Below are 21,828 nucleotides of genomic sequence, written 5' to 3' on the forward strand. Positions count from 1 at the left end.
AGCATCCTATTTATTTCCTTCAACATTAGGAATCCTAAGTTGTGTCTCCTTGGTACTTGTCTGTCTCTCCCACTGGACTCCAAGCTCCATGAGGAAGATGAAGACTTTACCTTTCTCATTCACCACTGCAGCCTCACTGCCAGTCTGGCACCTGGCATTGAGTGAGTGCTCAAGACGTACTTGTGGTTGAATGAATGGAACATTCTCAGGTCCTAAATTTTTCTGAACCCATAGCAAAATATTCTATACTTAGTATTTCTATTATGATAACTCATTATCTTCCACTGGTTGAATTTAACCAAACTGTGCTGACTTTTCTCAGGCATATGAAGGATCAGAATAAGAAGGTGGCCAACCTCAAGCACAATCAACAGTTGGAAAAAAAGAAGAATGCCCAGTTACTGGAAGAAGTCCGCAGGCGAGAGGATAGCATGGCTGACAACTCTCAGCATTTGCAGGTGAGCCCAGCCTTCTCCTCTTAACCCTTAAATAATTGGAGATTGACTCCCTCCAACATATACTCCTTGCTGTGGGAAAATATGCATGGAAATGGTGGACTTGCCTTTGCTCTGAGTCCAGCACTAACAGTGTACTCCCAGGGAGCCCAATAGGTCTTTCTGAGTTCAAAGCATCATTTTCAAAATAGTGCCCAAGAAAGGCTGGCTACGGTGGAGACTACTAATGCTACACACAGTCTCTTGGTTCCCGTACCTCACCTTAAAAGGCAAGGGCTGCAGTTATAGATTTGGCAAGAAGCTTCAAACAGACATGTCTTCCTTTTAGAATTATATTGAACTCGTTTTGGTGTCAGAAGGGAAATGTATGAGTATTATCACAGAAAGTGTTTGGAAGAGGATGCATTAAACTGACTTCAGACAGTTTACAGAACTGGTTTTGTTTTGTTCAAAACTCCAAGGCTGTGATCATTATTCTGTCTTTTCTGTGGAGTATAGTTATCTCTGAATGGATGGCCTATCTCGGAAACCAACCGACTGATGGAAAACACCAATTTTTCCTCATTAACCATCCCTGTTTTTGGCAAAAGAGCTCTCCCCATGTGTTCAATAAAGCATTCAAGCTAAAACAGGGCATTTTCTTTGAAGTTCCTTTAAACAGAGCAGTTCAAGTTCGAGTTGGCCAGAGTTCATGTTAAATTCTGCTTATTAATTAGTGTCTTTCTCTAGTTATATATTAGGTTTCCTCCTTGGAGATAGAAGAAGTTAGATAATTTCAATATGTACTCATAATTCATTTTTTAATTGACCAAAAGAGAAATAAATAATTATTCCAGAGTAGGAAATCCAAGGAAATGTCTTGCACAGGACATGGCCCAAGGTGCTTACTTAGTCAGTATTAGTTTCTTTTTTCTCTGTGTCCTGGAGGTGCCTTAATGGTGTCAGTGAAGCCCCTTTACATTGTTGCCTGATTTGGATAGCATGATAGTAGCATCAGGTCCTTTTTTCACTCCTGGGATCATCTTAAGATGGACTGGTAGTTTATTTGAATCCATGGCTTCCTCAATGTTTTTGACACCCAGGGTTTTGGTTGTTAATTCTCCCATGAATCTTATGAGATGTTATATTAGAGCCTACAAACTGAGATAATAATAACTAAAATTTGCAGAATTTTGTTGCCTTGTCAGACATGTATTCTTATTTATTCCTCACCAATAATGCTGGCAATTTTATATAAGGTAATACTAGAGTCTCAGAAAAGTTATGAAGTGGCATCCTAGTAAGAGGTGGACATAGATCTGACTTCAGGTCTTCCTGCCTTCAAGAAACTAATGTAGAGGAACAATAACAGTAGTGGGTACCATTTATTGAATTTTCAGTGTGCTGTGTACTGTGCTATGTACTTTATAGCACCTATTAAATTCTTATGTCAACTGGGTTAGTTGGGAGTCTTATTTCCAAGTGACAGGAACACAACAACTTGAACTAAGCAAAAAAAAAAAAAAAAAAAAAAGTTGGGGGGAATCTGTTGGCTTAATAAACTGAAAAGGCCAGGAGAGGAATTCAGGTCTGACTACATGCAGATATTCAAGCAATGGCATCAGGAATCTGTCTTCATTCTACTCACAGGCATGCTTTGCTCTTTGTTGCCTTGAGTCTCAGGAAGGCTGTCCACAGTGATGCCAACTATGGCCACCAGCAGCCAGCCTACATTCTATAAGTGCGGCCACCACAGGGGGAGGAGAAAGGATCTTTCTGAGTAATTCTAGCAAACATTCAAAGGCCGATAGAATAAATAAATTGGCCAGGCCAGGATCAAGTTATATGATTACCTGGAACCTAGGGGGAAAGGGTTAACCTCACCCAAATCTGCTGGGCTGAGATTGAGGACAGGTGATCTCCCACAAGAAAGAGAGGAGTTCTGTTCAGAACAGGTGCTAGGCAGATAAAATCACAGAGATCCACTATAACCATAATAAGGGGTATATTCACTACCATTTGATATATGAGAAGAAGAAGGCCATTAGAGGTTAAGTAACTTGCCCAAAATTATTTAGCTAGTAAGTGGCAAAGTCAGGACTGAAATCCAGATCTGACTGTCTTCAAATAGTGAGAGTTCTGGAGAATTAAGAGAGGAAGGTAAGAAAACTGTGGAGTGGCAGAGAGACTTCATGGGATAGATGGGATTGGAGGTGAATAAGTTTGACATGGAAGGAACAGAGCAGTAGAGAAGGCTCACCGGCCAGGAGAACTATCAGAGAAAGCACAGAGGCTGCAGAGAGCAAGGTACAGTCAGAGCACAAAACATAATAGACCAATTGGTCATGGTGGCAGTGAAGTTAAGTGTTGTTGTTACCTTTCTTAGCTGACTCTGGAGCTAGAGTGCCTGTGATTCAAGCTTTAAAATTTACTAGCTGAGTGTCCTTGAGCAGGTTACTTAACTTCCCTAAGCCTCAATTTCCTCATCTGTAAAATGAGAATAATCATTGAATCTACTCCAGAGTTATTGTGAGGATTAGAGTCAATGCATATAAAGAATTTAGAACTGTACTTGGCATAAGCTGTGGTCAAAATAAGTGTTAATGATGAACTGTTATTATAGTAACAAGGAAAAGATAAAAGAAACATGTTTTAGAATATTTATTACATGCATGGGTATTTATATAGTTCTACTCTGATATGCACTGAGCATCAAAGTTTTTGTTTTTTCTATACATAGTAATTTTTTCTTTTCTAAGGACACATCTAGTTATGGAAATTAATGTCTTGTTTTGGCCCATGAACTTTTGTATAGCAGTATTTTCATAAGGGGCCTTGATAACTACCTCATAGGCATATTCATAAAAGATAGCATGGTCTGGAATTGCTTAGTTGCATTCCTGACCACCCCAAATAAAGGATAGCATTTGAAATGCAATAAAAAGGAATCACGATTAATTTTGATGAAAATGTCTCTGGTTAAGGTTAATAGAGAGTGAAACTCCCACTTTCCTGGATTGTTAAGCAGATGTACTCAGATGCAGTAATTACTGCCTTCTGAAGACAGAACTTTCCTTTCTGGGGGCATGTGATTTTTCAGTATTGCTGTTGTTTTAAGTACTTCCTGTTTATAAGTTAGCCTATTAATCCCTTTAAGTATCAGTCAACTGGGATCTGGTTTGGTTGGTTGGTTGGTTGACTGGTTGGTAGATGTGGGATTGGCACTTACTAAATGTGATTGATTCTACACCAGCATTTTGTAATGGTTGGACACCCTGACTTCATGATTTCAACCAACCAAATAGGTATTACATCCAGAAAAATCTCAGGTAAAGTATTACTGCCTGCAATAATAATAGCTGTTCACTTAGGCTCCAAAGAGAGATCAAAGAGATTCATCCAGTTGGTATGAAAATTGGAGACAAATTTGAATGTAGATAGAGTGACCATGTTATTTATTGTCCAAACCAGGATGTAGGCAAAAACTGGGCCATTTCATTCAAACTTAGAAATATAGTAATGCTAAGAAACGTTTCACAAGCTCACCCATCTTTAGTTCCTAAGTTTATAGTTTTATGTCAGGAATTGCAAACTCAAATGCCTTTAGGGTCCAAGCTGTTCATATAAGTAAGAAACAGGTTTGCATGTAAGAAAATTTATGACGTCTGGTTCTTTCAGCTTGTATTTTTTTTTTTTTTTTGGTAGAGATGTATCAGTTAGCAATTGCCATAATAATGCTGTGTAGCAAATCACCCCCAAACTCATTGACTTTAAAGCATTAGTAGTTATTCTCACAGATTTTTAGGTGGACAGAGTAGCTCAGTTGCTCCAGGGTGGCCTAGTGTGGGCACGTCTGCTTCTCACTCAGGTCTGTGGGTGGCCAGGGCAGCTCTGTTCCACATGTGTTTAGTCCGAGACTCAGGCTGGAGGGGCATCAGCAACCCAAGGGAAACTCTTCTGATGACAGTAGCAGAGGCACAAGACGGTGAGCAAAAACATGCTAGGCCTCATAAGGCCTAGTCTTTAACATTATGATTTTTCACCCTACTTCAAGACACATGTATAAGCTAATAGTCAAGGATTGGGGAAGGGTATTCTGTCCATGAAGAGAACATTGTAAAGAAGTAGATACAAGGAAGGGTGAAGAATTGAGACCAGTCACTCAATCTGTTAAAAGAGATAAGGTTTGGAGAAACATTTCTCTATTATAGGAAAAACAATAACATAAATATAGTGAAAAATTACAGCTGCAGTGGCCTTAGTTTATGAATGTAATTGAGAGTGAAGGAGACTGAGGGAACTCCAGAGCCCATGCCTCATCGAAAGGAGTTGGGACCACTAAGCTTTGGCTGGATGTTGCCACAAAGGTGGGCCTAGGGTTGAGGGACCTTCTGTCTGTCATAAAATGTGAATTTTTATGTGAAATCCATGGAGTTGAGAAAATTGGTTCAATTTTTTAAAGCACTCTATGGGTCCAGTGAAGCACGTGCTGGTGAATTGACCATTGGTTTGCAGCCTCTGTTGCACAACCTCATGCTCTGATCCCACTGGTTTCACATGGTATAAATAAAGAGACTAAGAGTGCACCCTAGCTAGATCAGCTTGACCCATCAAAGACAGACGGCAGTTCAGCGTGTTTGTGTGAGTTTTTTTTTTGTCAGAAAATACCTTGAGTAGCTTGAGTTATTGTTCCCCAGAGGAATACCCACAATCTATAGGAATAGAGAGTGTTCTTAATTTAAGTTCTAAAAAAATTTTTTTTTGAGAATTGGCAAAGAGAGCAGGAAGGGAAAGATAAAGACCCATGGATCTGAACTGTCCAGTGTTCCAATAGTGGCCCTTATTATTTTTAGCTCAGGACCTTGAGTAAGGCAGAGAATCTCTCTGACCCTCACTTTTTTCATCTGTAAGTGGGGATTACACTCTCTACGTCCATGGGTGGGTTAAATAAGATGAGGTTTATGAAAGAGCCTAGCATAGTACCTGATGTGTGTGGCATTCAGTTATTAGAGCTTTCTCCCAGAGAGACTGATAATGAGCTTTTAAACACAGAAGACAGTGACCATTGGGAGTATCACCCAACAAATACTTTGCAATTATTTTACACTGATGAGTAATACAGATATAGAGCACACACCAGTAAATGAAAGTTTCCGATAAAGCATTAAAAAACCATTTTGGGCAATAGGAGGAAAAATTAAAACATTTTTCAAGTTTGTGTTGAATTGTGTGTGAAAGTAAGATGTGAAAGATCATGATTTTCTTGTATAATTCTTTAGAACAGTTTCCCAGGACACAGATTATAGAGCATAATATTTATGACTGGCCTTGGGGCTTTGGGCTTCTGTGTGTCCCACTAGAGCCCACATGAACATTTTTCAACAAGGTGTTTTGCCGAAGATTCACCCTAAATCGTCATTACCAGAATGGGGTGCATTCCCCACCCGCCGACCTCTAGCTATTTCTTGCTGAGTAAATATGCCAATTTGAAGTCCCAGTGGACATCTTTGTAGATTTTGGCTGCATTTTTCCCTGTGCAGCTTTTATCGAGTTAATGAACTAACATTCTAAGAAATACATGCGCCAATATTTTATGCTTCTTTTCTGTTGTATGTCTGCAGAATTCTCTTCAATTTATTGCTTGAAAACTATAAAGTCTGTTCTTGTATGCTTCCGTTTCCAAATTATAGGTTCCCAGGGAACTGTAAAGTTTCTTCTCTGCCAGTGGTTAGACGCAAGTGTGATCAGTTTAAAAAGCAAATGAATGTTCCCATTTGTTCTTGTCCTTTTAGTAAAGTTCTAAAAAATAAAAAAAAACCTAGAAAGACAATTTTATTTTTCAATTTGTGTAGCTCTGTGCATCCATATCTTTTTTCCAATGGGACTTCCTTTACTTTGCTCCTCCAATTAGAGTTGGAATCGGCTAACAGAGGGAGTGTAACAAACAACATAAACCTCAAAAATGCGTAGATTTCAGCAAAACATATAGTTCTTTATGAAGTTCCCAAGCTTTGCTAAGCTTTTTCTTCACAGAGGGACACGTATGTTTTAAGCAGCAGTTTTTAAGCCTCATATCTATACGTTCATCTCTCTAAGTCACTGAGTTAAGTTCAATTCCCTAAGCTTAAAATTGTTACTGTAACTGTGATCTATGTTCATGTGTTATGGTACACTTCTAACTACTGCCATTGGAAGAAACCTGACCAGCAGAGTTAAGAGATTCATCATTGTCAAAATATGATTATTTAGTTCCTAGTTTTCCATGGCTGTTCTGTTGGCATGGTGTAGAGTGATTTAGGAAGGCTCCATTTCAGCCGTCTTGTTCAACATATGGAAAGATGAGAAAAGTCATCCTAACATAGGTTTAAAAGAAAAATCCACATTTGTTCGAATTTTCATTAGAACTTAATATGATTTTTTTTAATACTCTGAGGTGTTTTATTTCTTTTGTCTTGTGATTTTCTACCTTGATGGGTAGAGATTGGGAAGTTCCATTAAATTATGGATAAATTCCATCGTGTTGTTGACATGTGGACTGAGCTTCATCCAACATTTCCAAATCTGTTCATGGTTTCAGACGATGAGAAATACTCAAGTATTTGCAGGTCTGTGGAGGACACAGAACATTGGCGAGGGGGACTGCCGGTTAGTACAGAAGTGCTTTCTTTTCTTGGGGATTTATTTTGACATTTGTTTTTCTTTCACACTATAATCCCCCACGAGCCAAAAAATGACTTTTGTTGTAGCAGGTCCCTGTAGGCATTCTCAGAAAATCTTATTTGACAATCAGTTTCTAGTAGCCTTGAGTTGAAGTCAGTTACTCTTTGTAGTAACTCATAGACTGTCAGGGGTGACAAGGCATCCTGTGCAATGTATTTGGGAGCTAACCATTTGTTACAAATGCTCCAAGAAGCCAAGTGAAATCATGTAAATAAAACTGTTGTATGTGGAGTTTTTCTTCTTTCCTCCCAATAAAGTATTACTTGTTTTTCCAGACGTGCAGTAACTTGCATATTTCTTCTGAGAAATGTCTTCTGCTTTTTCCTGAGGATTTGTGACCTAATCCTCCACTTCATATAGCCCCTCTGTACAAACACAATATATTTCTGTGGAAAAGAGAGGTTTACCCTTAATCAAGTGTTGCCTAATCTACCTACTAAATTACCCCCTGGAGACAGAGTGGAGTTCATTATTCTTTGCTGCAGGGTTTTCATGTTTCGCTCCATTTGTGCCTCTTCGGCAGTTCTCAGCAAAGTGGATGTTTGTCAAAGACAGAAGATCCTGCAGAATGAAATGTAACATATTTGTCAGATGAAATCACTGTTAAAATGGGAGTAGCGTCTTGAATGGTCTGGAATAACAAAGCTTGAGGGGATGGGGGCTGGAAAAAGAAATCTTGCTAGAATGATCTGATAATCTTATTCATTTAGGTGGAGGTTCCTTAGGAGGATGAGACTTTTTAAAATATTATCCCATTTTTGTGCCTTTGGTCCCAGAAATACAAATTGATAAGGGGAAGGCAACCTGCATCCTAGTATGATCTCCAGTGAGAATTAGACGCAGACATAGATGTGCCAAAGGAAGGGTGTGCTTCAGCTCTAGGGAGAGGGGGGCTTGCTTTGTAGAGTCTGCTTTTCCTCTGTTTAACTTTGACCTCTGGGTTTATTTTGAGGTGAGGTTTGGGCTGTAAACTGGAGACGTCATTTTTATATGTTTATTAAAATCACTGCTGGTGATCAAGTTAGCCAATAATAAGAATAAGGCAGCTCAGCTAGAGCCCTGTGTGCTTCTCAAAGTGCTTTCATGGGGTGATATTCCTTTCCCAGGTGAAAGTTTGTGAACCAGAAATCATGCTTTGAAAGCCACTGAGAAGTAAGATTTTTAAGGTGTGTACTTGGGAGTATGTTTTTCTTCTATTCTGCTTGAATCCATACCATGTGCAGTATAATTTTCAAAGTAGACACAATGAAGGCATTACTGAAGAACCTACACTTTGAAGGCAAGGGGACTGGAAGAAGAAAAAAGTTCTGATAGCACACCTTACTATTTTTTCAAAGGTAGAATTTACATAATAACTCGCGCACGTGGGATTCTGGGATTCGGTAATCCCTAGGGGCAATCGTGTTCAGCATGCATCAAAAAAGCCAGTCCAGGGCTTCCCTGGTGGTGCAGTGGTTGAGAGTCCGCCTGCCGATGCAGGGGACACGGGTTTGTGCCCCGGTCCGGGAGGGTCCCACATGCCGCGGAGCGGCTGGGCCCACGAGCCATGGCCGCTGAGCCTGCGCTTCCGGAGCCTGTGCTCCGTGACGGGAGAGGCCCCAATAGTGAGAGGCCCGTGTACCGCAAAAAAAAAAAAAAAAAAAAAAGCCAGTCCAGTTAAACCAGCTCTTCCTGGCCAGGGTAATTATGGCAGGCTTACCCTGAGATATGGCTACCATATCTAGTATATTAGTTATGGGAGCACCTACAGATCACAGTGCATGTCACCCTGACATCAATAACCTCTTTCTGATAGATGTTGGTATTTCAGACCATCGCTGGCCGATGTGGAGACCTGGGCATGGTTAATTTAAAAAAATGTTAACTTTGACTTACAGCTTGTCCAAAGCATTGCTAAGCTATATATTCAAACACTCCAGATTATGGAAATGACAATCAATGACATGGGCAATGATTTAGATGGAAATCTTGCAGAAAGAAAATACAACTCTAAAATCTTGTTCCTATTCACTTAATAGTCTCTCCTGTAATACGTGTTTGGGAAGTTGGTGATCTGGATATATGACATTTTTAATTTCTTCTCTGGTATTACACTCTCCCTCACTTCTTATTTATGTTGCCTGAAAAAACCCTGCAAGGTTAAGCCATCATAAGTTTTTCTTACTAGAAAGGACCATAGACTTTGTTTAATATAAGCCCCTTGTTTTGCTGATGAGGAAAGTAGGGCCCAGCAAAGGCAAACGACCTGCACAAGATCCCAGAAGGAGTTATTGGCCAAAGGAAGACCAGATCCCAGGCCTTCTGCATTCTTGTCCAATGCTGTTTGTGCAGACCTCTGGTTCCATAAGATACATCTGCCTTTAGTAGGATTTGAACCATTAACCCAAAGGTCCAAAGATCAGGCCTGTGCTCCCTCAGTGCTGGATTTTAGATTGACTGTCTAAGACAACATAAAATTACCCCTCACAATAAGCTAAGCTTTATGCATATTTTATAAACAAGATATTCTGTCTTCTCCTGTTCTCTCTTATGTTTTTAAAATAGAGTAAATAAAGAAGTGGCAAATTGGCAGTGAAGAAAATTGCTATGAGAACTGTCTATGAAGCTTAGGATACTTTAGATGATAAATAAAAATTGGTTTAAGTTTTTCTATCTTTGCCACTTTTTCTCATTCACAGAGTCTGGTCACCCATAAAGAGACTCAGGAAGTCTCTTATCATGGAAGACAAGTGTGGATTGCTTAGAGAATTCAACAGTAACAACGATAGCTGCTACTTTTTACTGAGCAGTGAACTAGGCCAAGGATAATGTCTTTGGTTGAGTTCCTTGGGAAATTTAGAATCTGAGATTAATGTGCAGGGGGTTGGTTGGGAGTGCTCTCAGGAAGGGAGGGAAGCAGGATTGGGCACGGGAAGAAACTGAACTGTAATGTAGTTGCAGCAAAGCCCTCAGCAGTTCCTATCAGTTCCTCTGGAGTTGGGGTAGCCGTTTGGATGGAGTTGAGCCCAGTTGAGATGAGAGGGCTGGGCCTTTGTAACCCCTCATCAACAATCAATGGATGCACACAACCCCTGGGGAGGGCAAGGCAGCTCTCAGGGAGGGCATGTCCCTGGCAGCTGGGGAGCGAGTGCCTCAGTCCTGAAGAGGAATTTGGGCAGCGCACCACTGCATCTACAGCAAGTATCCAGTATGTATGTTGCACTCTCCCCTTTGACACCCACAACAGACAAACACATCTGATCTCAGGATTCTTGCCCACCCAGCTTTCATAATTTTCTCAATACAAGCAGCTGTTAAAAACCAAGCCTAGTTGGCCAAATTGCTCTGTATACACATTGACTTGTTTGAACTTCCCAACAAACAAATCAGATTGCTACCATCTTTGAAGCCATTTTTACAGGTGAGAAGATTGAGACTTGGTGATGTTAAACAAGAGAAAGAGCTGGCATTTTTCCTCAGGTCTCAACTACAGTAACTATAGCAACAGTGAAAATAATGGTCAGGCTACTCCAAAAACAGGTAGAAAAGTTAGATGACATAACCTTGGGTAAGGAGGCTTCACATGGATTTTATAGAGTACTGGTTAAACGTCTTTTAATTAATGGGATAGACTTAAATGCTTCTTAAAAGCATCTAAAGCTCTGCCTTCATGTTGCCTCAGTTCAGCAAGCAGTCCCACTGATGTTTTTTGAGGACTTTTGTGGGCCAGGTGCTGTGCTACCTGCTGGGCATTTAACAATCAGTATGATAATGTTCTTTTACCCTTGAATATCTCAAGATCTTTTCTTCTGACTAAAGGTGTTTTTCCCAGGCATCTTATTTGCAGCAGCTTCTGTAAGTAAAGTAGAGAGTGTGTTCCTGGGCTGTTGCTTGTTCCGGGATGGAAGGTTTGAAAGAGGTAACAATGAGGATGTTTCTGTAGCTGCAGACTTGGTGAGCCACAGCAGAAGCTCCAGAAGGCCTTATGTAGCACAGCTCTGCAGTGGGGCTTCTAGTGTCTGAGTGAGGGACACTAGAAGCTGTCTAGGGACTTCTAGACACTGAGTGAGGGAGTTGAGGATCTGGATTCTATTCTAGGCTCGGTCTATAATTAGCTGTGTGACTTTGAGCAAGGGATTTTTGCTCTCTCCAAGTCTGCTTTTTTGTCTACAAAACAAGAGGCTTATATTGGGATAAGGGCCCTTTCAACTCTGAAATCCTGGGGTCCTGGGACTAACTGAAGGATGCATACATGTGATGAATTAAAAGTGCCATCTGAGAGGGTAGTTCATGGTCCCACTGTCAATGCTGCTGCCCACACAGAGCGTTCGTGTCAGTGGTAGGGATGTCTTCGAGTTGGGAATCCAGGAAAATGGGGGAAATTCGTCTCCTTCAGTACCAGCCCTGTAGTATAATACGCGGTTTTAAATATAATTTTTTCAAAGAACTCATTCTGTTTTCCATCTGAATTGCAAGGACTGCCATTTTTTGAAGACTTTTGTAGGGTGCACTAAAATATTGTTTTCTTTCTTTAGAGTAGTCGGTTATAATAATACATCCACCAATTGTTACTTTTTTGGTATAAGATAAAGATTAGCACTGTGACAGTCTGGACACAAGATAAACAATGCAGGAACTCCTCAGAATTGACCTACTTGGGTTACAGACTTATTTCTCAAGGGAAGGAGCTATGTGGCTTTTAAATGTAATTATTTGTGAAGTAGACTATTATTTTAATAAGCCACTATGTCAATAGAGGCTATTTCCCCCCCTCAACTGTGTGGGTCATACTGAGCTGTGGGAAAATAGAAAGGGAATAATTTGACAAAAACCTGGTTGATATTATCTAGGTTTACATTTCCCAAACACATTTATGAAAGTGAAGTTCTATGAGATACTATTAGAAAAAAGTGTTCAGTTTGTCAAATGCCTTTGGAAAATAATAGGTACTATCTCCTTCACTTGCAGAGTCACCGTGCATATTAGCATATTAAAGACAGTGAGAAGTGCTGTGATCAAGAAAACTGTTTAATGTTCTTGAAAATTTCTCCAAATCATTTGACAAAAGAAATCCCCCCCACCCCCGCCCCTGAACATCTATTAACATTGCAAAGAATTAGTATTTTAGGAAACTTGGGTAAATGCTGATATAGGCAGTTTACAATGCTGATAGCTGAATTTTGCAGTCAGCTCTTTGATTGCAGGCTGAGGTTGAACAAACTCTATAATGATGCTTTATTAAGCATTATCTTATGTTTGCTGAATAAAAATTCACCTGGGCATCTTAAAATGGCTTTACACCTGCTACTTGATTAAAAAATAGTTCTGTTAGAAAGATTGGCCAAGAAAGTTCTACTTCTGATATAGTTTTAAAATATTGCACCTCATTAAAAACGTTGATGTGAAGCAAACTTGAAAAATGTTTATGACAGGCATAGGAGTATTTCCTTCTCTCACCCTGTGACTCTGGGATCTGCCCTGACTTCTGATTATAAGCTCACATTATGCTATGCCCCAAATCCAAATTTGACAAAGAATATTTTGGAGGAAGAGATGGAAATTATTCCAGCCTTAAAATATAAAATTGAATTTTTAAGGTATCCATTGTTAATTCTCCCTTGGATGCAGTTTTGCTCTCTTCCTACTAAAGCAGTTCATTGGCGGTGTGGACTATAGTGCTTTAGGTTCCTGTCATGCTGTCAAAATCAATTATACGGGTTGAAAATGAAGCACAGAGCGTCCCTGTGTCATTAGTTGCAGGCTTGTTTCTGTTTTGGTTGTACATTTTTGGCTGTGAAAGGATCCTTATGAGAAACTAGAAAATGCAAATTTAAAAATGTTAACGGTTAAACAATATAACATTGAATGTATGTCTCCTGGATGCCTGAGTCTGAGCGTAAATGGGCCTATAATCTCTGAATGAACTGCACCTCTCTTAACCTGGCTTAATGAGGGCTTTACCCTTTTACTCATCTTACAAAATTATTTACCCCCATACCCTAAATGGGGAATTAAGGCCGTACGAGACTGTGGCTTCGTTCACCTGATTAAAGTTTCACCTCACAGGAATCACCACCGTCCAATGTTTGAGACCAGGGTTGTAGTTAAAATTGCATCTTTAGGGACTGTGATGTCTGGGTGATATATTACAAGAGGAGGGAGAACCTCTTTTCAGTTTTAACAGATTCTATAATGTTTTTAATTCTTAAAGCTTTTAAACATAAAAATAAGGTCATTTCTCTATATTTTAAATGCTGATGAAATGAAAGTTTCATTCATTCCACAGCCATTTGTGTCAGGCTCTGTACTAAACTTTTGGGTTTCTGAGACTAGGTTCTTGCTTCTTCGTCACCCTATGTAATGGACAGATATAACCATGACGACATAATCATAATGTATGATGTACTAGGAGATGGGGGAATACAACCCAAAGAGATTTTTTTTGTAGTTTAGACTAGGCAACAGTGCAAGTACAGCAGATGAACATTCTAAGCAAAAGCAGCCTGAATTTGTTCACCTAAGGCAGCTCCTGCAGCTTTGTTGGGGTTTCCTGCAAATGTCCCCAGGATGAGGGCTGGGCCCCCTCCCTATTTCTGATGAGTACTTCCAACATTTATGAATCTGAAAATATTATCATATATACCCAAATATAAGCCACCCTGATTACAAAGCCACCTACTCTTTCTCAAAGAGACGTTTCAGAAAAAAATTTTTCAAGTTTGAATATATAAACTTATAGGGGTATGGATAAAATCGTCAAGATGTCTACTTATGATGTTTATTTTGTTAATTTAGTTACATCCAAAATCATTTATTACTTTTTGCCACTCTTGTATTTAATAGCATACTCACTCACTCTCCACAAGCATCCTCTGAGAGTCAGTGACATCCCTGGAGGGACTTTTCCATCAGCAGATACAGTCTTCCCAGTCTAGTTGCCTTCACCTCTGAGTGGTTTGACCCTTTTATCTCCTTATCATGCAGATTGCTTTTTTTAAGATGTGTTGTTACCACACTGGTTAAGGTCATGGACTTCTGGGTTGACTCCCGGTGTTGCCGTTTGCTAGCTGTGTGATATATGGCAGGTTAAGTTTCTGGATCTCAGGTGATGACAGTACCCACCTCCTAGTACTGTGGTCATTTAGAGAACAGCACACAGCACAGAGTAGGTGTTTGCTGGTGCCGTGATGACGCTGATGAGGATGATGTCATATTGTTGTTCAACACTTAACGCTTTCGAGGGCTCCCTGGAGACCTTACCAGAGTCTGCAGTGCCCTGTGCCATTGGCCCTGGCTTTCTCTGGGAACCCCTCTCCTCCCACTGGCTCCTTCTCTGACTACTCTAGCACACCAGTCTCAAGCCTGCCCCGCCCTTAGGTCTTAGAACCTGTGGTTCCCTTGACTAGAACATTCTTTCTTCAGATATGTGTGTGACTTACTTCTTTACTACTTACAGGTCTCTGCTCAAATGTTATCTCCCCAGAGAGCCTTTCTCTGAATGCTCTTTCTAATTCATTGTTCTCGTCATTCTTTATGTCCCAGCCTTACTTTATGTTTCTTCCTCATGCATATCACAGCCTAAATATAATAATGTACGGTTATTTGTGAACCTGTTTCCTAGCTGTCTTTCCTGTGACCACATGGGACTTGGTCCATCTCCCTCACTAGAATATAGGATTCTCTTATGTTTCCAGACCCATGTTGACCCATGGTAGGCATTCAATAAGCATTTTTGACTAACTGAATAAGTGAATTATTGTAAGTAAGCAGAATGGCTGAAAAGATCCCTGGCATTTCTGTGGATTGTGAATGGCTGCCTGGCACAGAGTAGAGAAGGACTGGGGAGTTGCGTCTAGGAGGAAAGAGAAGAGTGCTAATGCTGGTCAGCAGCGGGTGCTGGGGGCTTGGGGGAGAGCAGGGGGTGGGTGTTCTGAATGAAATGCAGTGGCGACCTCTTTGGAAGTGAGGACCTGTGTCTTATTCAACTGGGTCGTTTCAGTGCCATTAAGTAGTAAGATCATCATAATGTATTATTAATAAACGTGGGATGAATGAACGGCTGAATAATCAGATAGGCTAACCATAAATAGAGGGTGCACCATTTAGGTTTTGTCCTGAAGTTTGTTGGAATAGGATTTTCCTGCAAGAAGCATTCTTGTTGGCGTTTGAACATGTGCATCTTTAGAGATCAGTCCTGGTTATTCTTCCTTTCTCATATAAGCTGCAGGGGGCATCATCTTCATTGGAAGCTGCTTGGAGTGGCTGTCAGTGCAGGGAAAGCAGCTTCATGAGGGGGGCAGTGGTAACGTAATTCCCACCCTGCTCTCAGAGCGACTGCCTGTGTGGCAGGCACCCTGTATGCACACGTTTGGGAAACAGAGTCTGCAGACTGGAAACATCTGGAGAAAGGTGGAAAAATGAGTGGCAGATCCTTACAGCAGGTTTTTCTTCGTATTTTAGTTCTCCAGCAAAGCCATACTTTTGTGAGCGTTTAGGTTTTTGACCCATTAACCGTTGTATGAGCAAAGAATTTTCTCATTAGCAAAGAGTTTGTTCTTTGTTTAATTGACCGATGGGTAGAGTCACTGAGTCATTTACAACCGTGCAGTGGGCACCTGCTGTGTGCTGGGCACTGTGCGGGAAGCGCCGAGCCTGGGTAAGCACGGTAACTACATCACTACCACCATCTTAAACAGTCTAGTTTTTGACACTCTCATTTTCAAATGAATGTTTCCCTGCTCAGTCATCACCCAGTGGAACTTGTGTACATTTCTCAGCATGGCGGCTGTTACTCAAAAGCTTTCTGGAATTCCTCTGGCCACCTTAGGAGCCACACAAGAGACCGGTACTCTTTTGTAATCACAACTCATTCTTTTCTAAAACCAGAGTTTCGTCTTTTGATCCGTAGCCTTATTCCCCAGATTTGGTTCTAAAGGACTTTGTAAAGTTATGCTGCTGGTATGATACTTTGTCACAAAAATGTGCCAGACTCTGGGGATGGTTCCAAAGGCAGGTTTCCCAAAATGTCTTGGAGAAAAAAGCCTGCCTCTCTGGAATAACTAACAGCCTCCAAGGCAACTACTTGGAATAAGGATGATGTGCATAGAAATGGGGACATTAGGGCATATTTTGTAACCTCGTCTTATTTCTTTCAGACCACATTATTCTGTTTTGCAATCATGCAAACTGCTTTTTAGGCATCATATAAGTAATACACTGATTGGGTTTCCAACTTTTCAAATGACCGCTTCTGTACTATGAAAGGTTCAAAGTCATTTACAACCACACAGAAGCTTTGTTGCCAGAATTATGTTGACACCGAGGACGACATTGACTCCTTGGAGGCTTCAGTTATCCAGAAAATTCCCTGATTTCTTCCCAATTTTCTTTCTTTATCTAGATCTGGGTTTTGTTCCTTTCCCACGGGGAGGCTGCATATCATTGGTTGTCACTTTTCGTTCTTTAATCTAGGGATGCATAGGCCTGGAATCCATTCCCTCTTCTGACACTCTACAGCTGTGTGATGTTGAGGTTGTTTAATCTTGCTCTGCCTCAGTGTTATCATCTGTAAAATGGGGATAAGAAGACTAGCTACCTCACAGGTCTGTGTGAATCCATGACATCTCAACGTAAAGACATTACCACAGTTGTTTGTGCTTGGGATGTGCTCAGGAATGGCAGACACGATTACTTTTGCCGTCATCATCATTATTGTAGTTAGCATTGAGCAAATATTGTGTCATTTTCTGATACGATTGGTGGAAGCCATTTGTTAATTTTAGGTTTTTTGTTAAACTCTCAATTCCTTGGGTTATACTGTTTTAAAGATTTGTATGTTCTGGTAGTTTAGCATTGATTAGGAGAAAAATCTAAGATTTATGTTTTTGTATACTTTTTCCCAGCATCGTAAATTTTAAAAACTTTTCTTAATGTTTGGCAGCGAGCCATACCCTCATTGTTCTAGCACACGTGCACATATGGTATATATGTATGTATAAAGATATAGACACACGTATGTATATCCATTCCCAGACTGTCTTATTTTCTTGCCTTGAAACATCATAGCCTCCTTAATTTTGCTTGCTGGCGTTAGATGACTATATTTTCCACCTCTAAATTAAAACCCCAAAGACTCTGACGCGGAGGCACCAAAGTGGTAGCCTTTAAAAAGCCACTGACTTCACACAGACAGATACTTGAGACAGAAAGCCCTTTCTTTCTTGTGCTCACTTGGTGTTTGGCTTCACTTGGTCCAGTGAAGTGAACCCTGGGTAGGCTGAGCTAAATATGGCCCTGCGTACCCACGCACAGGAGGCAGGGAAGGGGTTCCTGTAAATTGAGAGGCTGGACACCATCTCCAGGCTGGAGGCCACAGGAGCCAGGAGACTGAGGAGGAAATGGCACGGCTCCTGTGGCCAGGAGGTTTGCCTGCAGTGGGTTTGGGCCACAGAGCGCCCTCCAAAAAGACTTTGACGGCTACTTGGTTCATTTGATTGATGCTATAGAGCGTGGGAGGTAGGCAGGACCCCTGAAGAGTGTTTATAATGCCCTGCACATACAGGCTGCAGAGGCAGCCACAAACCAAGCTAAACATACATTTTAGCTATAAAATAAATTTTAGTAACGCTCTGTATACTCCCCCATTGGACTAAGTGCGTGTAGCAATGATTATTCTTTCTTCTCACATCTGAAGGATTTTGTTTGCCATCTTTATTGTTGCTTAAAGTTTGCAGTTAAAACTTGACCTAACACAACCCATGTACAGCTGAGAAATTAAGACTCTTTTCCTTGGCTTTATCTTTGCATGGAGGGCAGGTTTTCTCCTTTCCAAGCCTGAAGGTTGGTGCTTGTAATCAGGCACCGTTATTTTCTTTTTATTTCATAGTAATTAACAAGAGCATTTTTTGCTGGCCAGCCCCATGTATTAATTGCTTGCTTTTTCATGGCTTCTTGTCGAAAGGAATGCATATCTCAAGACAGATTGTCTCATTCTAGCTGAGGATTTATTGAAAAGAATTCCAGGACGGCTCGGTCGTCAGGATGGTCTGTTACTTTCAGAAGATTTTACCATAATTGTGAGCAAGAAATGAGGAATTGTTTAGTTGTTTTTCTGAGTGCTAAATGGGTTGGGAGTATGTTTTAAGGGGTACTAGCAGGGGGAAGAAGGCTAATTGTGGGATGAGTAGTGTATCACTTTTAAGCTAAAACCTGAAGGAGGAGCAGGTGTGCAGAGTTGGGGGAAGAGCATTGGAAGTAGAGGAAACCATTTGCAAAGGTCTCCAGGGGTGAGAATGGGCTTGACTTGTTAGAGGAATAACAATACACACACTGTAGAATTATTAAGGTAAATAATATCTATCTTTTAGAGTTGTTGGAAAGATTAAATTTGATGAAGTACATTAAATACTCAGTCTCAGGCACACAATAACAATAGGTGTCATAAAAGTAGCATCTTTATTGCCTTCATCTGCTTTAAAGTCCTTCTCTGTACATAGTAATTATTAAAAATGCTCTAACAGACATAAAAGGAAAGGGGTATTATATTTTTAGTGACTACTCAGGGCTTTTTTTCTTTAAGTTGTCCATCATTCAAAGTTTTCTTGGGTCTAGCTTTCCTTTGACATACTCTCTGTCTTTAAACTGATCTGTTCTGATTCATGAATGGGGACACAAGCAAGTGGAAGTTTGATGTGAAATATTTATTGCAGTGATGAGAATTTGCTGAAACATGGGAAGAGATTTGTACTTTTTTTTTGTTTATAGAAATCTAGTTGGTCATCATTCCTTAGCTAAGTTGTACAGTCAAAGAGGATGTGAGCTTTAAAAAAAAAAAGAAAAAAAATATTGTTAAGTATAATGCAAGTACATAAAACAGCAAAAAATACATGTACAGCTAGTGAATTTATAAGGGAAACACCTTTGAATTTACCACTTGTGAAAGAACCTCAGACTTTCTAGTTATTCCAGAAGTCTTCCAAGGTCACGCTCAAACCAACTTATTCCCTTCTTCCCCAAATAACCACTCTCTTGACTTCTGTGGTAATCACTGCCTTACTTTCCTTCATACGTTTTCTTAGCCAGTTGTGTCTCCCTACATATTATATACTAGCTTTGTCCACTCTTTTGTTTGTCTATTTGAAAGCAAGCTCTAAAAACTTCTACATTGGAGGACCTGGAATGAAATAAAAGTGGCCATGTAGGGAAGACCAAAAGTCAACAGGAAAAAAATAAATACGCACAACTTGAACTTAACCAGGGTTAACAGCAAGAGGAAGACTCTGGGAGAAATTGAGGAGGGCGGGAAGGCACCTGGGATGGGCATGGCTGGCTCAGAGCCCCTTCCCAGGAGAATCCCTTCTGCAAAGTGAGGAAGACTCGCCTTGGAGGATTGGAGACTGCACAGCAGGAGGCAGCCCCCAGCAGGGAGTTTTAGGGTGAGATGTCTATCTATACTAGGCTGGTGCTAGTCCTTTGAAAGAACCACAGCCTGAGGATCTTTCAGGAACTGAGCCTCAGGGGAGGGAGATCACCAATCAGTGCATAGAAGTAATGAGAGAAAGTTAAGAGTGGGAGTCTCCCTCTGTTGGCTGAGGAGGAAGGACACTGGATAAGGAAATGGGGAGGAAACCAGAGGCTTGACTCTTCACTACAGGAACAAAGGGATGGCGGAACTCCCTGGGGTGGGTCATTCCCTATGGACCTTTAAGAAGAGAAGGGAATTGAATTGAGACAAGGCTTAGTTCTGAGAAGTGACTTTGAGATGTCTTACCTTTTTAACTTCTCTAGTATGTGCCATTTTAAAAAACCAAGTTCATCCTCTCTATAGCTTTTAACATAAAATTTGAAACAAACTTAAATGGGATTTTTGTTTCCTTTTAGAAGAACCAGGAAGCTCAGGGAAACAGTTTAGGAACATGGCCCTTCAGGGCCTGGTGAGAGAGAAACCAGCTGGGAAAGCCTCTGATGAGGCAAGTTCCCAAATGATCTGACAACAAAGAAAGGATGGATAGGCATCCAACTTGGAACTGAGTCGTCCTCCATTCCCAGAGGGCATATCGAAGGATCTGGATTTTACTCTGATACTGCTAGTAACTAATTGCAGAAAATAAATTAATTAATTAATTAAAGGGGGTTGGGAATTTCCCTGAAAATATTTATTGAACTTCTTCATGCTAGGTACTGCATTAAGCATTGGGTATGCAGAAATCAGCAAGATCACAAGATCCCCATCCTCATAGAACTGCCTTCCAGGCATGAAGATCAACATTAAACCGGAAATTAATGATAAGCTTGTTGAGTGCTGTGGGAGAGGTTTAGTGCTACGTGGGAGGGCTAACCATGGGCACCTAGCTGGAGGATCTGGCTGGAAAGGCCCCTGGTGATCTTGTTCAGCCTTTTCATTTTCAGTTGTAGAGATGGAAGGTGAGGGAGTAGAGGGGGATGCTTTATTCAGAGCTGTGTGCTTAGCTAGTGATAGAGCCAGGATTCAAACCTGAACCTCGCTTGTGTTCAACTGTTCCATAGTCAACGGAACACAGGTATGTTTCACTGTGAAACTGGAAGATCAGGAGTCTATTTCTGAGAGTAACTTATTTCAGTCCCTATCATATTACATAAAATCCTTGTGTGACCTCCAGCTTGTAGACCTTTTGCTCTTATAATTTTTATAAAATGTTCCATTAGGACAGCAGTTGGAATGTAGAAGCCAGAATCCTGGTGCTGGGTTTGAACCTAGACACAGCCTATAGTCCTTGAATTACCCTCAGGGAACAGATTTTGCTAAGCCTCTGGACCTTTCACTGCTCATTTTCATTTTTTCTACCCTACGTGCCTTTTTGAATTTAGTTACTCAAGACTTGTGGTACTTGAAGTGTCCAGCAATTCCATGTCATGTCAATAATTTGACATCTGCTTAATGATGTGTGTACTATTTAAGACAGCTTGAAAATATTTTAAAAGTTATAAGAATAACAGTAATTTATAAACCTAAACAGTAAATGGGTGCCCACACACTCAAATCTTTTTTCTAGGCAGGTAATTTGAAGTATACACTTACTAAAATTTCTTCCAATTGTTTAAAAATGCTCTGTCTAATGAAATACTACAGGACAGAAAGTGTTCATCTGAGGCATGGTGTGGTCGTAAAACACCCAGACACACATGTGATATACACTTTACAGCTTTGTGTATTTTGCAGGCAAAACATTGAAACATGGTAGAAATACTACCATGTATAGTGAAACTGGCTTTAAGAGGAGCATTGCATAGCCGTTCATCTCTGCTGGCCTTTTATTTATACGTGTGTAATTATAATTTCCAGTACTTGTTACCAGGATATTTCCAAACTTGGTTTTGTCTTTACATCTTTCCTTCTTGGGAACTTTTTCCAGATTGCCTATTTTCTGGGAGAATGATTCTCTCTGTAGTTGGAAACATCATGTTAGGGTGTGGTGTGGTCTGGCCTTACAGGGATACAGCCTGGCCAGAAATCTGAGAGTCACCCTTAGTCCCTTCCTATCGCTCATGTCCCCCTGCCCTCAATGTAATTGCTCACCAGGTCGCTCTTACTTTAGCCTCTAGATGTTTCTTAAATCTACACCCTCCTCTCCATCCCCTCTATCCCCCACCTTTGTTCTGATCTTCTTTTGCTTGCCCTACCCAACAGCTTCCTGACTGGCTCCTCTGCCTCCAGCCT

At 40.6% G+C, this 21,828-nt stretch overlaps 1 protein-coding gene across 5 annotated transcripts in view; it reads left to right on the top strand.

Annotated features, from left to right (window-relative positions):
• Positions 1-21,828, top strand: part of ERC2 (ELKS/RAB6-interacting/CAST family member 2) — a 962,057-nt gene that overhangs the window by 504,452 nt on the left and 435,777 nt on the right. For all 5 annotated transcript variants that reach the window (XR_004482334.2, XR_007479446.1, XR_004482336.2 and 2 more), the window contains one exon: positions 323-458. Coding sequence is in view for 1 of the 5 variants with exons in the window: in XM_049715281.1 (XP_049571238.1) it covers positions 323-458 (136 nt within the window). In the remaining 4 variants the exon portion in view is untranslated. The remainder of the gene's footprint in view (positions 1-322; positions 459-21,828) is intronic.

This window comes from Orcinus orca, chromosome 10 (assembly GCF_937001465.1).
Source record: "Orcinus orca chromosome 10, mOrcOrc1.1, whole genome shotgun sequence".
NCBI lineage: Eukaryota > Metazoa > Chordata > Mammalia > Artiodactyla > Delphinidae > Orcinus > Orcinus orca.